Raw genomic sequence first — 15,922 nt, 5'->3', positions numbered from 1 at the left:
ATATTTGCAGATATCCAAACGATGTCGCACGTCGCTTTCTGCTGCCGCTGCGGCTGCTGCTGTGGATGTTGATTGTTGGTCAAGTGACCGAAAGCCAACAATTGGTCACGATCACTTTGCCTTTATTGTTTTCGTTACTAGTGCTCTGCTCCTCCTGTTTTTATTGGCTTTTTCCGGGCGATGTCTCTCCTTTGTTTTCGCACTTGCGGCAGTTCGTGATGCTGATTTGACGTGACTAATGGGTCGTTAGGCATATGTCCACTCAGCTGGAGGAGCATTCAGGTGGACGGGGCCTGGTGGAAAAGGTCGGGCTCGGGCTGCATTTTCCCCATCTCCGCTTCTTAACAAGTTACAAATTGCGTAGTTCGCTTCGCTGCCAGTGGCAATGGAGCAAAACTGGAGTTGATTACAATGCAAGCCTTAACTGAGTTCAAGGATGTGGGAAATGGATCCACAAGAGTGCAACACTTTAATATATAGAGTAAGCCTAAGGAAATTTAAAGACACTAAAGGCTCTCAGGAATGGACATTTAATTCATAGCAAGGGTAAACCATTTACTCAATAGCAGGACAGTCTTGCAATCGATCAAAATTGTTTAGAATAATATTTGGCACTATATATTAATTTAATTAATTTTCTAAAACGATAACTTATACTGCAAAGAAAAGCTATGAATTTGCATATTATAATTGCTGTTAGCCCCAAACATAAATCAAAATTAAAATATTTATTATTAAATTCTTGTATATATAGGCAAACAATAATACATTTCATAAATAAATTGCTTCAATCCGCTTGGATTCATACTAGCTGATAGCTATCTGGAACACTTGTATGATCTCTTTAGCTTACCATATTCACCACCAAGTCACTGCCAAAAATCAATCTCGAAAATGTCACTGTCAGAACTCACCTGCAAAGAGATTCAAAAAATGCGACAAGAATTAGTCAAATATTTGGCATAAATCAACGACAAACACTCTGTGGAACAAGCAAGCAAATCGCAACAGCATTCCGATCGAGGGGACACAATCAACAGCCATATCCATCACCATTAGCATCACCTTTGTCATTTCCATGCCCCGGCCGAGATTAGCTACGAAAATTTGGCATCTGTCTGTGGCTTTTCTTTATCTATTTTTTATTTGCATATGACATCATCAGAGTGGCAACAGCAGCGCAAGTCTTGTGCAAAACAAACAAACGCCCGAGCGGAATGCAAGTCAACAAATGCGGAGCCAGAGCGAAAATCTTGTACCAGCCACTGCCTGTCAAATGATTTGCAACTTTGTGCAAATTCGTTTGCCAGTCGACCCCCGCCTTCTGGTGTTTTCCCCGGCCTTCGGCAATTATTAGTTGGCAAGCGTCGTCTGTCTGCCAGCCACGAACCAAACTCGAGCCACGTAGAGCAGGGATTTTAACCAGAAGACGAGGCCCGAGACCGCGGACTTGAGACCAGATACCAGAGACCACGGACTGCAGACTGCCAGGCATTTGCAAATGCCCGCGGTGGACACGAAGGCCACGACCAAACGCAAATAATACAACTAGGAAAAACTAGCATAGAAAATACTCTTCTAGAAAAAGGGATAAAGAAGTAGAACATTTATTTTTGGAACACCTTTATTACATATTTTTGCAAAAACTATTCTCCTAATCCGCACATACATAATATTTCTCAGTTTTTCTCATTTTTTTCATCGAAAATAGCTTTACGAGTTTGAAGAACCCTCTGTTAGAGTATTGGAAAAATGATTTTGATGACTCCAAGATTTGTTTGCCATCGACTCTAGAATCCATTAACCCGCTTCCCGCTGCCCACCATCCAAATCTGGTTGATTTGCTGGCGATTTGGACGTTGATGAAGTGATTAACCAAGCCAGCAAGCATTCGGCTTTTTGATAGCGTTTAGTTTATGAGCTGACCTCGAGGGTCTTGGCTCGATGTTCCAGCAATTTGCGATTTGCGGTTGATGGAGCGCACACAGTTGAGCAGCAGGTGCAGAGCGCCACGGGTGAGATGGGAGGTGGAAGTGGGCAAGGAGTGGTCAGGTAGCTGCTTGGATACAGATGCAGTATGCAAATCGTGGCATCACAAGCCAGGCGGGCTGCTTTAATGAGCGACGAAAGACCCATGAATTGACGGACAGCAGCTCCAGAAACCTAACAATTAATGTATATCTTAACAAACTAAAAGGAAAGGCAAACAAACAGACCAAAAAAAGTATATATGTTTTCCTTTGAAATTAAAAAACGAAGCTAAAAAAATTAAACTTTAATACAAACAGTAATATTCAAACATTTTGTGCTTTTATTAGTTACACAACCAAATTTATGATTCACTGAAATAAACAAATATTTTTAATATTTATTATCTTGCACAACATGTACCCAAATCCCACATCACCGCCGGCTAAATATGCGTTTAAATATGTTTAGACTCCACGATAACCTTGACTTTGTTCCGTTGATTGGCCTTCCCCACCAGAAATAAAAGTTTGGAAACTTATAATGAAATCAAAGGCACTAAATTCAAGTTGGATTAGCTGGGGATAGCTGCTTAAAAATACTCAAATGTTCTGCCTTACGGTATCACAAAGCTCTAAAGCCTCTTTGAGTCTTCCAACAAATCGAGTTGGCTGGGTTTTTATTGAAAGCGAAAGTGTTAAGGTGTTAAAGTGTCTGTCGGCCAAAGCCCCACCCAACTGGAAAGGCAGTTATAAGGCCTGACATATAAAACACCTTCTGAGCGCGAAGCTAATGCTCGTGAGTCTCGTTTGAAGACCTCACGAGTGCATTGTTCCCAATCGGAATCCAATAAAATTGAAATAAAATTGTGTAATAAAAGGAAATCGTTTATAAATGCCGAAAATGAAATATTGATGAAACGCACTAAAGCACTGTCCGCATGTCAAGCGAACAAACTGAAGAAATTGAAGAAACTGAAGAAATCGACATCCAATCTCGTTTCTCATGCATAATGCAAACGGAGTGCAACTGGAGACGTTGGAAATTTCTAACGTTTAACATTTAACAGACACGAAAGAGAGAAGAAATTAATCATAGGGGATATCAGGGGGTATGCTACTGGGCTTCCAATACGCCAATCGAATCAATTTAGATTTATTGACGCTGGCTTGGCATTGGCATTCAATTTGCCGTCTTCATTGTCTTTCAACAATTTCGAATGTCATAAATAGTGACGCGCCTGCAAAAAAGATTTACGTGGTGTCAAGCGCACACAAAGGTTTAATGTCCAGCCACAAACGGTGACCTAACCGATCTATCAAATGCCGAAATCAACCAGAAATTGAGTTATCATCATTATCGTTATTGGCCGCGGACATTAATTAAATTGCATTGAAATGCAGATTTTTGACCTGTCAAATGCCAGAAAGAGAGACCTCCCATCATGACTTTTAAGCCGCATTATTTATTATTCAATAAGAGACTCGAATGCAGTGGAATCCACTCTTGACATGGCCAAAAATTATGCTTATTGATTAAACTGTCATGCACTTTTTCATGACCATTTTCGGTTTCCTTTTTGAAACATTGTTATTTTTTTTGCCAGAGAGTGGCAAACATAAAATTTTTGGAATCGCGAACGAGTTGAGTCTTACAGTGGTACTTAAAAGATTATTTTGATTCAAACAATCAGAAAAAAAAACAAACAAAACTTGTTTATTGCATTTTTTAATGCAATATCGAGTTGAGTAGATTGAGGTGTCGTTGGAAGCGTATTTAAAGCTAAAATACAACCATGCCAAGTCTGACTTACGGTCATAATTTTAATGTCTTCAAGAATATTTAATTTTTGAAATAGCTGCAAGGGTATATGAACTTCGGCTCGCCGAAGTTTGCTGCATTTCTTGTTTTTTTATTTATATATACATTATATTTCTTAATTCTCATCACTTTCCGTTGCTTATCGTCACTACGTGGACAGCCGCTTTCACAGAAACTCTCGTATATTTAGAACAGCACAAATTTGTCATAATTTTCAAAGTGACAGCTTAACTGAAATTAATCACTTTTACCTATGCAGATCAATTCAATTACCTAACTATCCAAAAATAAAAAGTAATAGGATGTAAATGAATTATGTATTATACCTGTTAGTTAAAAAACTAGTTTAGCTCAAGTTATTTTGAAAACTAATTTGTCACTTTAAAGGTTATCAGTCTTATAGGCCTTTTTTTATACCTCCGATTATCTTGTAATTATTAAAGCTGGGTGTTAGCCAATGAGAAACATAAAATATGTTTATAAAAAACAAATCAGAATATTACAATATAAATTTAAGTACAAGTGGTTTTATACCCGTTACTCGTAGAGTAAAAGTATATTGTATTCGTCGAAAAGAGTGTAACAGATAGAAGGAGCCGTTTCCGGCCATATAAAGTATATATATTCTTGGCCATGATCGATCTAGCCATGCCTGTCTGTCCGTCTGTATGAACATCGATTTCGGCCACGCCCACTCTAACGCCAACAAGTCGCGAAAGTAAGTACTGGCACCCGAAGACATGCTAAAAATTGGGTGTTGGTTTCTGTTTTAGTCATTTCTATCGGTAGATACAAAAATTTCAAAATCTAGCTAATTTCTTTTGTACTTAGTTTTTAAAAATGTTAAAATTATCCTTAAACGCATTTGTATAAAAGGGTATAACATTATAAGACTTAGTTTTTATTCATAAGCCCTTCAACAGTCTATTTAAAATTAAAATCTATTTCAAATTAAGCAATTCAATTACATATTTAATTAAAAAACGCCATGGTATTTTAGATCCAGTTCCACAGTGCGTCCCACGAAAATTGTGTGACACTTGTCAGTGACACACACACACACCTCAGGCACATTTCGGTGGGTGTGTTTTCGTTCGCCGGGGTTCTTCTCTTGCCTCAGCTCTGTAATCGCGGCTCTTATACTTTGTACTTGTGTGTAATGGGTTTGCAATTTGCAGCGACTTTTTGACACACATACCAGGCCCTGACGCACACTACAGTCAATACTAACACACACCCTCGCACGGACGAAGGGACCCAGAGTGGCATGACTGACTCAAAAGATTTATGTTTAATTTTTAATGACCAGCCGGGCAATGCATCAACTTCAATATATATTTTGAATGAAGACATTTGCCAGGCCACCTTTGACCTTTGCTGGCTCGACTTACATGTGTGTGTGGGAGAGATTACATCAAGCACCTGAAGTATTTACACCAGGTACAGGTGGGACACCACAGCACAGCAGGTGACAGCGAGGAGGTTCAAAATCATCAAAACCGAACTTTATTTCTCTTTCAGAGTCCGCTTTGATTTATTTGCCTGCGCTTGATGAATTAGAACGCACAAATGGGTATCAGATTCATTTGTGTCCATGTGACGCAGAAGTACAGTCAAACCTTTTAAAATGGGAACAATCTCTCGATGCACAACCACAAGATTTATGGTTTGGAATTCTTTAACTACTCATTTTAGTGACACATTGTAGGCAAGGCTAGGAACTTCTATTTTTATAGCCATGTATGTCACACGTTTTAAAATGCATTTTGTAAAACTTTTAGTGTAATTTAATATAGATTTGTTTCTTCCCTATTAATGGTTTTAAACAAATTTTCGGATAACTTTATAAATCTTATTTAGCGGTGTAAAAATTTCGATTTATTAATTAGCCTTATGTATATATTTTTTTTGATCGCGAAGATTGTCCGTTCAATGAAGCTCGGCTGTACTTGCACCCAAAAGTTATTTTTTTGATATTTTTGTATGTTTTAGATTTCTGTTTACAGTTCAATAGTTCAGTTTAGTTACAGTTTTTTTTTTTTGGTGCGCTTTGAATAACAGGCATGACCGTGACATTTTTCTGTCTATCGGTTAAACCTCTTTTCATGTACCAGCTAACACTACTTTCAATTTGTTTTTGTGGAATAGGGGCTCCGTGGTAGTACGGAAATTGTAGGGCAAGCATTTCGCAATAGACTTGCAACAAATGCGTCAACAAACATATTTTCGTTTGCTGGTCATGATTTATCGTCAACTCGACTTTTTGACAAGGAGTTTTTTCAGACGTTTTTATTTTGTCACTTGCTGTTGTTGCGTGAAGTAAGTCTAATTTCTCATTCGGGCGGGGTTTATGTGACTATTAGATTACCAGTTGTCGTTTGATTTTAAGGTTGTTACTGGTAAAAGAGTAAAAAACAAGACAAATATAAATAAAACAAATAATCGACAGCTAACGATGGCTTTAAAAGTGTTACTGGTAAATAAAAATTGAAAATTGAAGGATATATAAATCGAAGGAGTGTCACTTGACAATGATTTACTTAATTGTTAGCTGACCAAAACTCAAAATTTCTATTAAAAAAAGGAATGTTTAGTCTCGGATTGAATTTAACAATTTAGAGTCGATTAGTTGTAACAATAAATCTCAATATATTGACACACGAAATATTGACAATGAGTTTCCATTTAGTTTTGTGAGGGGGATTTTCAATTGATGTGCATTTTCTTTAACATCTACAAGATTTTAACCTTAACTTAATTCTCACATAAATCTTATCATAAATCATAAATATATCTTGGTACAAATAATAATAAGGTCTCCTTATGTAATGTTCCACAATTTATGGTATATTGTGATTTTTATCATCCTCTAATATGGCTTATAGAAGTCTCATTTGCCTCGAATTGTTGGTTACGTGAGATTTTTGTTATCGTAGATATTTTGGTTTCTTTCTAAATTTTTTTGTAAACCTTTAATAGATCATTTAAAACAGTTCCTTGAGTTCTTCGAAATTCTCCTGATTTACCACTTCAATAAAGTCAACTTCTGACACTTCGATTTGGGTCAGACTTATAAAGTTATATGGCAATTGCAGCTGGCACAGCTCCATCCATAAAGCCATTGGCATAAACCATAAACTAAAAGCACCGCTCCCCACCATTCACCCGAGAACATTGTAGAATTCCTCGTCACGTAATAAAATATTTATGCCTTTGCTCGCTGCTTAAATCATGCCAAACGTGATCGCGGATCGTAATAGAGTTCTAACTGTAAACGCACCAAGCGAATCCATCCACCTTGACCCTAAAACAAGTCATGGTTTAACACGGCGGATCAGCCTTGCATTTCAATGAATTACAATGAATTCTTCGCCGAGCACATCATCGAAATCAATCGCAAAGTCGGCATCTCATCACATGTGTCTTCAGTTAGTTACTAAAAAGCCCGCTGGCACACAGAGAGAGATGGGAAGATCCAAAGAGAAAAGAGACAGAAATAGAGTGCTTTGGTTTGGGTGAACCAACAAACAAAGGCACACTGCAAACGCATGCAACAGATACGAAGATACATATCGTTCTGCCACTGACAAACAGTTTTCTGTCAGATTAACTAACAAACTGCTTTCGTCACTCCCTAAATTTTCATTCTGCCCCTCGTCGTTGTGTACATTTACAGTAGCGACACGAATAATAGCAATTTTATTTATTTTTCTTAAGTTTTAAATCTATTGAAATTTGTATAAAGCCGACTCGTTTGTGTTTTTGGTGATTAAACGCTACTTTCTAAAAACTTTGTTAGCAGTCAAAAATATAAAGATTTGATTATTATAAGAACGATAACAATAAGTGTTATATTACAAATTTTTGAATTTTTGTTTAAAAAAATGTAAGATTTGGTAAGAAGAACATATTTACTAATTTGGATGTTTTTGGTATATATTTTAATGTTTTTGTTTAGCAATTCCACTAATTTAAAAGTAAATTTTCAATCGTTTTTTCATATTTTTTTATGCCTGTAACATTATGAAAATTTTTATTTTGTTTACTGGTCTTTTGACGCATGCTGTAAGTGTGCGCCGTATGATTTATAAAGTGACGAAGCCGCTAACAGATTTCGCGGCATTCCAAGAATCTCCAGCGCAGCATGTGTGGCACAATGGAAACATTTAAACGAAAAAAAAGGACGGGGGTGAGAAGAAAAAAGGCCCTGCATATATGTAATCTCAACAGTCTAATAAACTCATTGAAACTTCCAACTCCACATAAGCCACCCAGCAAAAAGACAAAAGAACCATTGCCAATTAGTTGCGAGAATTTATATTGCTTTTTCGGTTTCCGAAGAGAGTGGGCAAATAATTTCATGAAATTTATATTAGAAGCTGCGATAAATTATGTGGAGAAGCACACCAGCCCTAGACTCCAGCCGGCTTAAAAAGTCTGCCAAAAACCAAAAAAGAAGCCGAATGCGAAGCAATCTGGAGACAATAAGCACAAGTTGTGCAATGGAAAATGTCCAAAGAAGGCAGCGGCGAATAAATGAGACTTCAATGACCGAGAGTGGGGAAGGCAAGTATTTTCTATGGGAAAGGCGAAAAATTCCTTACAAATGATATACTCACAGTTCCTCGGCAGTTGAAAGCAACTAATGAATGCCCCTGGCATGAGCAAAAACAGCAGCAGCAAAAGAGGAAAAATATAAAACATCTCAAAACAGGAGAGAGGTGGAAATAAATTGCAATGCCAATAACAGGCCAAAAAGGAAAATGTATGAAATGTGAGTGGAAATTAGCTGAAAAGTGTCATCAACAGGAACAGCCAGGAGAATAAAAAAACAAAATGTGAAAACCCCTGATTCTTCTGAGATAAATACTGGAAAAATGAAGAAAATTCTTTAAGCAGCAAGCATTTAAGTTTAAGATAAGCTAGTCGTAAAATAATAAATAAAAAATGAACAATACAAGAGCGCAAAATGTTGAACGGGTGTTTAGTTTTTCAGTTTTTAACTGGTAAAGGCAAGCTCTTTTTTATTGGAGATTCAATGACTTATTACTTACAATATTACGTTGCTATAATATAAATATATTATAGAATTTCATTTTCAATATTGTTTATTTGAGCCTGATGCTGTCGATATATATTTATACAATATGCAATAATATAAGTTATCTATCTCGACGTTAAGATGAATGATTTGAAAGTTTTATAAAAATGTTTATTTTCTCCTTGAAAGTATGATTTCAACCTTTTTACTTTTAACATTTATGTTTCCCAGTTTTGTTTGTGAACTTTTGTCTTATTTTTATTGAACCTATGTTTTGTATCAAGTTTGAACTTCAGCCACAAATAAATTCTACGACTGCCTTCGGTAAATAGTTTTCAAAAGCGCTCCCCGCATTTCATCAACGAGCCTTCATCATTGTTACCACTTTTATGAGCCACGATTGCTCCCGCTGCTTTCGAGCTTCAAGGTCGTTGCAACCGCAGCGACAACCTTCAGCCACATCGGCGGGTGGTAAGCGATGAACTCTCTCTGTGCGTGTGTGGTTTTGGTTGTCATTCCATAATCGCTTCTGACATTTCGCCCCACAAAGGCTAAGCCGACTGTGGAGTCTTCTTTACTTCTCTGAAGATCTTTTATGTGCAGAAAACTGCTAACTAGTAGCACCAAGAAAAACAAGGCAGCTGGCAGTATAGGAAGCTCATCCCTGTGCCGAAAACGCAGATGGAAAGGCTGAATAGAAATGGAAATGGGAAGGATGCCGAGCAAACGAGGGGTGAGCATTGGACCCTTAAAAAGTTCGGGAGAAAGACCTCATGAAAGAAAACGAAAGCAAAATCTTTCAAGGTATTTTTCAGAACACACCAAAAAAGTAAAATCATTGCAAATCGCAAAAACTAAACTAAATTTGGTTAACAAATTCGAAATGCGTAAAGTACAAACCGAGAGTAGAAAACCGGAATCAAAATGGGATTCGGTTCTAATCTAATAAGTAATGTTTTATGAAAGTTTATTAATAGTTTTTACAAAAGCTGAATTCAGCCGAAGACTGAATGCCCTTGCAGTTTTAGATATTTTCCGATGAAAAACATTTATTAATCACTTTTTTTTTGTCTTTGTGATGTACGCATTGGCGGATTCTAAAAATAAATAAATGTGCTGCTCTCACAGCAAAAGTAACAGTTGGTTGTTGCATCCAAAAGTCCAACAATTAGAAGTATGGAATCTTTTTTCGATAATAACACGATTTCCTTGTTTTCTGTATTCTGGTTAAAAGTGAGTGCATCAGTTTCAGTTTAGAAAACTCAAGCACTATTGTTTTTTAAGTGATGAACATTGATACCATTTCATTTACTTCTCAAGTAGCCTGAAATTTTAATTAAAAATCGTTCAAAATGATTTTAGTAAAAAGCTCAATGCTAAAAAGACAGACCAAAAAAAATAGAAACTTCAAAGCCAAAATGAAGACAATAATAAGGTAGAAACGATGCCAATTAAATTGAAGGTAAGTCAGTAAATTGGATTTCAGAACGGTTGGGATGTTCAGGGTTTACTTTAGAGTGTGGCAGAAAATTATTTTTAGCATTTTATAAGGAGGGGAGGAGGGATGCAGTACTTCCGGATGAGGGAAAGGTAAAAGGAAGAGGAGAATACAAGCTGTGGAGTAGCCGTCGTCATCCGCAGACATGTGTTAATTGCATTGTTCTGTGGGAAATGTGGGGTGCGGAAAATGAGGGGGCGTCTTGTTATTTTAATGGCTCAGCGCCAATTCACCTGTCGCCCCACCATCAACCTCCCAAATTCCCCTCCCTATTTCCACTTGAAAAACCTCCAGTTTTATTGTTTCACTTTTGTGTTTCGTGTTGTTTTACACGCAGCTGCACATTGTTGTTGGGTTTGGTAATTATTGTTGCTCTTATTAAGCGCGTTGTTTTAGCAGTGTGCTTGTTTAGCTGTTAACAATATTTCGAGTGCATTTCGCATTTACAAACCGTTTTCACAAACAATTGTCATTGCTTGCTGCCCACTTCATTCATATTTAAATTTTTGATTATGTTTTAAATTACTTTTTTAATGCGTATTAATTACGACTGAGTTGGCAAATATTAAACATGGAATTATTTGCAAAAATATTTGAAAATAAAAATTCTGACGGAAAAAATATAAGCTGGACTAGACAGGAAAATAATTCGTTATGCATATAATTTTGTATCAATGTTTTTTTTTTGCTCGTTGCTATATCATTTATTTTTGGTGAGGAAAAAACAAAACATCATAGCTACAATAAAATAATGTTGCACGTTTTACGTGCTGGAGGACGTTTGTCACATAAGCTTTGGCGCTAAGTGATGAGTAAATTTGTGTAAAAGTTTAAATTGTTCTTGTTAACTAATTCCCTATCAAAACAACTTGGAATGAATGAAAAGCAAGTTGATTCTCGGAACTCACGTAGTTTCTTTTCATATCCACTTCACTAACTGCTGCCTGGCTAATTTAAATATCTGTCCCCTTTCAGTTCAATTTAACGACATCGATGGCCCAAGGACATAAGCGTGAATGCTCATCTCAATGACAACTAAACTTAATTTACCTGCAGTAAAGCCAAAATGACGGTCCAACGAAAATAAATAAAGAGCAGAAATAACAAACTAAAGCAGACTCCTCCGGGTGTTTTTATTTACCCGCCGGTACAGACGCACATTATTTGCTTTAATACTAATTTAATTGGATCTCTTTTTTTAAGTTAATTACACCAGCAGAGGTCACAGCAGGGGTGGGTGGAAAATCCAGAGCCCTCGGGTCAGTGGTTCAAAGAGAAATTGTCATTTAGAGAGCGAAAAAATGTAGAACCTTTTGTCAACAAACAAATCAAAGCAAACAGAATGGAATGGCATTCAAAAATTGCAAATCAAATGCAACAAATTACACTGGCTTACAGATTTTATCACTTTGTCTTGAAGATGGAACATTCACAAATCTAATAAGCTATTATCTTCAACAATCCGCCGGTAAACCGGTTTTATATTTTAGGTTTTTAAAGATGAAAATATTACGTTTCTTTTTAAATTTGGTATCTGATTATTTTCGGTAAATTTAATTTAAATTTAAACCATACATAAATTATACAAAATGCATTTAAATCAATAATAACAATAATTTAATTATGAAAATATTCAATTATGCTATAGTTAATAATGTGTAATTTATACAAAATTTTAAATGCAATAGTCTGATATTTATTTTTGCTAATCATTTTTTTTATCTGTGTATGTTTGGCTACAAATATTGTTGCATGTTGTTGATTTCTGTTAGTGAATGCGAATGGTCAGCCAAAATTGCCAAGTTCGCGAAAGACAGCTGCTATCCTAACCCCCTTCAGCACATTCCCCCTGGCCTGTTCCGCATTGTGTAAATATTTGACATGAGCACCAAAACACAGAGTAAAGCAACATGTCTGATTTTGTTGTAAGCCAAAATGCAAACGGCATTAGCCATGGTCAGTGAATAATGCCAATGCACTGCAAGAATTTTCTATTGCATAGTTATAACGATCTTATCATGGAAATGTGACTCCTAGGCTAACTGGGGGTATAACCAATAACAAGCTTTCAATTTCACAAATGTCTTGCAAATATTTAATAATGATTAAGAAAGGCTCTTTCGAAAATAGCAGTTTTATATTGCTAGTGTTTAATGATGGGGAATGGCTCTTTCGAGAACGTCAGTCTTATATTAAATTATTAATGTTTGGGTACTCCCAATCTTTTTTTTCAAAATTAAGTCTGTTCTAATAGGAACTAATAAAATTTGTATTACCAGAGCTGCCAAAAAACAGCAAAATTTCCATTTTTTATTTTGTAATATTTTTTAAAATTATTTTTGATTAATTAATAATTTGACACTTCAGAATTACGGTTTTATAATCAATTATATCAAATAATTGAGCTGCAAATCATCATAGCTTTAATGTAAAAATACACGCAAATCAATCATAATTTTAATGTTTTCAAGAATATTTAATTTTTGCAAAAGCTGCAAGGGTATAAGAACTTCGGCTTGCCGAAGTTTGCTTCCTTTCTTGTTTAAAGATGACATCTACATATAAGATCTCCATATTTTCTTCAGTGCACTTTAGCATCCACTCTTTACTGACGGATTTTTGGCGTGACTAACCACCAACATCAAATGAAAATCAAACGTGAAACCGAAACCAAAACCCAGAGTACAGAATACAGAATACAGACAGGCACGGAAATTCTGTTGGTCATTTGTGGCCACAGACACTGTTTCTAGCTATTTATAAACAGAATCTCTTATCAGGGGCGTGCCGCAGCCCCTCACATAATGGAGCAATGTCAGAGCAACAACAACGGCTGATGACATCATGGAATCGGAATCGGAATCAGCGGGATGCCACAGTGTTATCAGCGAATTCAGAACAATGGGCGCAATGCCAGCCAGACTCACCTCATTCTCAAAGTTTCTTATGAGCGGAGTATTGGTATTCCGGCTCTTCTCGCGCAGCGCCAATAGCTCCTTCTGGTGTTTCTGCTGCTTGAGGTGATGCTCGTGCTCGATTTTGTTCCACTGTTCGTTGGAGAAGCCCTCCTCCGACTCGGAATCCGAATCCGAATCCTCGTTTGAGTAGTCCTCTTCGCCGCCGTTGCTTTTAAGATTGGCGTCTATTAGCTGGAGTTTTGGCCTTTCGGTGCGTGTCACAGGCTTCGGAGTTGTGGTCGAGGTTGTGGTGGTTGTCGTAGTTGTAGTTGGAGTTGTGGTGTGTGGTACTTTAACTACCGCCTTTTCCACATCTTGCTTGAACAACCAGTCAAATATATTGCGTTTGCCGGATGACTTGTCGTGGGGATTGGCCACACTGGGATGCCTGTTATTGTTGTTGTTATGGTTATTGTTATGGTTGCTATTCGAGACAATGCCCAGTTCATCCGACTGATCGTAGGCGGTGTAATCCTGTTCTTTTTTCAGGTCAATGTGGGGTAGTTTTTTGGTGAACAACGAGTATCTGGGCATTTGTCGGGCTAGCTCTTCATCGACGCCATTGGAAGCGGAGTCATCTTCGTACTCGTAGTCCTCGTCGTCGTCCTCGTCGCTTTCCTCCTCGGAGCCACTGGAATCCACTTCCTGCCGCCAATTGGGACCTCTGGTGGATCGAGGTTCGGCCCAGGAAGGAAAGATGCCATCCCGGTCGAAATAGCGCGTGTGATTGCTGGACAGGCCGTGGTGGGTGGTTGTGGGTGCCTCGGAGGTGACAATACTTCTGGCTGTGCTGGTTCCTATGGCCAAGCGATGTGGCTGATGTCGCAGCGAGGGAAAGACCCTTTGTTCCCAGCTCACATGGTGACGGTTGTGGTGGCGCAAGTGGTGCTGCTGCATGGGTAATTGTGGGTCGAAGGCCAACTGGGATGCACTCATTTCGAAGTCCGCGACTGGCGGGTGGTGGTTCCCCTCCAGCTCGGCCCGCAAGTGCTGCTCGTGCCGCAAATGGTGGTGGTGTTGCTGATGGAACTCCAGTTGCTGCGCCTCCTGCAACTGCTGCAACCTCTGCTGCTGGTGGGCATTTCGGTGGCTCGAAGTGGGAGCAACTGTGGTCATCATAGCTGCTCCCCCCAAGTCACTGATGTGGGCCCCAGTGAGAGGCATTAGCAGCAGAATTAGCCAAGACATACTGGCTATTACGGAAATCATTGTTTTTGTAGACGGATTACTGGAAATACTCTTCTCTTTGTATTGCTTTTTTCACACGCGTTTATTGTGCACTTTTCTTTGTCGTTTGTTTGTGTTGAAGCATTTTCCTTTGTCGGACGATTGGCAATTACTTATTCCGTTTTATGTTTTGACACTTGTTGACAATTAAAATACCTTGTCTTAATATTATTGAAAAGGAATTTTACTTGTTTATATCTGATTTTTGATCGCTTTTTTTGTTTATGAAACTGTAAGTGCTCTCGTTAAAATGTTTCACTTTGTGTTGCCTTTAATAAAAAGAACAAACTTTACGTGAAGTAATAAATCGTTATTGTTTTAAGAAGTTTGATGTCATCAACTTTTTGTTTTGAAAATCTCAATTTCTTTTTTAGTCTTTAATATTTAAAACTTTGACTTATATTTATTTTTTTCCTTTTGTTTTGTTTTAACATGTTAGTGCGATGTTTTGTCTTTTAATCTGTCGACATAAATTTTCACCTAATGCTTGACATTATTTGTTTAACAGTGTAAAGTTTATTACCATATTATTTAATTTTATTAGTTGACCACTTGATAGCTTCTACCACTTTTCATTTCAAAATATTTGTTTATATGTTTCTTTTTTCTTTCTTGCTTTTTGGCAATTTGTTCACCAAGTTTGATTAATGGCTATTAGATTTTAAGCTTCAACCAATTACCGCGGACATAAATCTACCGCACAATTCGCGCGCGACTTTTCACGCGATGCCGTAGGCAAAAACAACACACCCACCAATTCTCACTCACGAACATCCGAGTACATATCCCATGAATATAGATATATGCGTATATATGCGATTGTGGGCCTGTTTGTGAAATGATTTGTTTGTTTTGAGACCAATAGATGGTAGAACCACTGCGTTTTATTGCCAAAATGTTAACGATTCCCGGCAATTCTCCACAGTTGTTTTTCGCTTTCAACTGCTTATCACTTTAAACGCGACACTAAACGAAACTCCCTTTAATTTATAGGGGATCGGCAAAACGATGTTTTTTGATTTTATTTCCCGTACGACACACGATGAATATGCAAGATAACTTGTCAGTTTAACTTCAGTATCTTTGTATCTTGTATCAGCGAAGTCCAGCTGTTCTCGGCAGCAAAAGGCAATTTGTTCGAGCCGGAGCAAAACGTCCGAACGACGAAGCGAATTTTTTGAATTTGAACGGAAAACGGGAAAAACACAGACAACCAGAAACAGAAAATGTTAAGACCTACAGAAATCATCAGCTTCCCTACAGTTCTGTTAAACACCATCGTTTTCCTTACATTTCTGTTGGGAAAACGATGCTGAGAGAGCCAGAGAGCGCGGAGAGAGGCTCTGCTAAAGATTACAGCGGCAGATGCGCCGGCGGAAATGTTGAGAGCAACACGTTACATTGGCCACA

General features: G+C 37.6%; 1 protein-coding gene across 2 annotated transcripts in view; it reads right to left on the bottom strand.

Moving 5' to 3' along the window:
* The window catches only part of LOC108150707 (probable serine/threonine-protein kinase MARK-A), a 72,569-nt gene extending 56,865 nt beyond the window's left edge, over window positions 1-15,704 (bottom strand). Inside the window, exons 1-2 of one of the 2 annotated variants that reach the window (XM_017278980.2) lie at window positions 13,256-15,704; window positions 680-914 (exon numbers count right to left, since the gene is read on the bottom strand). In XM_017278980.2, coding sequence (XP_017134469.1) covers window positions 870-914; window positions 13,256-14,494 — 1,284 coding nt within the window. In that variant the 5' untranslated portion in view covers window positions 14,495-15,704 and the 3' untranslated portion in view covers window positions 680-869. Of the gene's footprint in view, window positions 1-679; window positions 915-13,255 lie in introns of those variants that run through there. The other variant, XM_017278976.2, reaches the window with a different exon arrangement.
* Between the last annotated feature and the right edge of the window lie 218 nt (window positions 15,705-15,922).

This window comes from Drosophila elegans, unplaced genomic scaffold (assembly GCF_018152505.1).
Source record: "Drosophila elegans isolate 14027-0461.03 unplaced genomic scaffold, ASM1815250v1 contig_397, whole genome shotgun sequence".
In the NCBI taxonomy this organism is placed as follows: Eukaryota; Metazoa; Arthropoda; class Insecta; order Diptera; family Drosophilidae; genus Drosophila; species Drosophila elegans.
The sequence above is the reverse complement of the archived record's forward strand: the minus strand, read 5'-3'. Positions and strand labels throughout refer to the sequence as shown.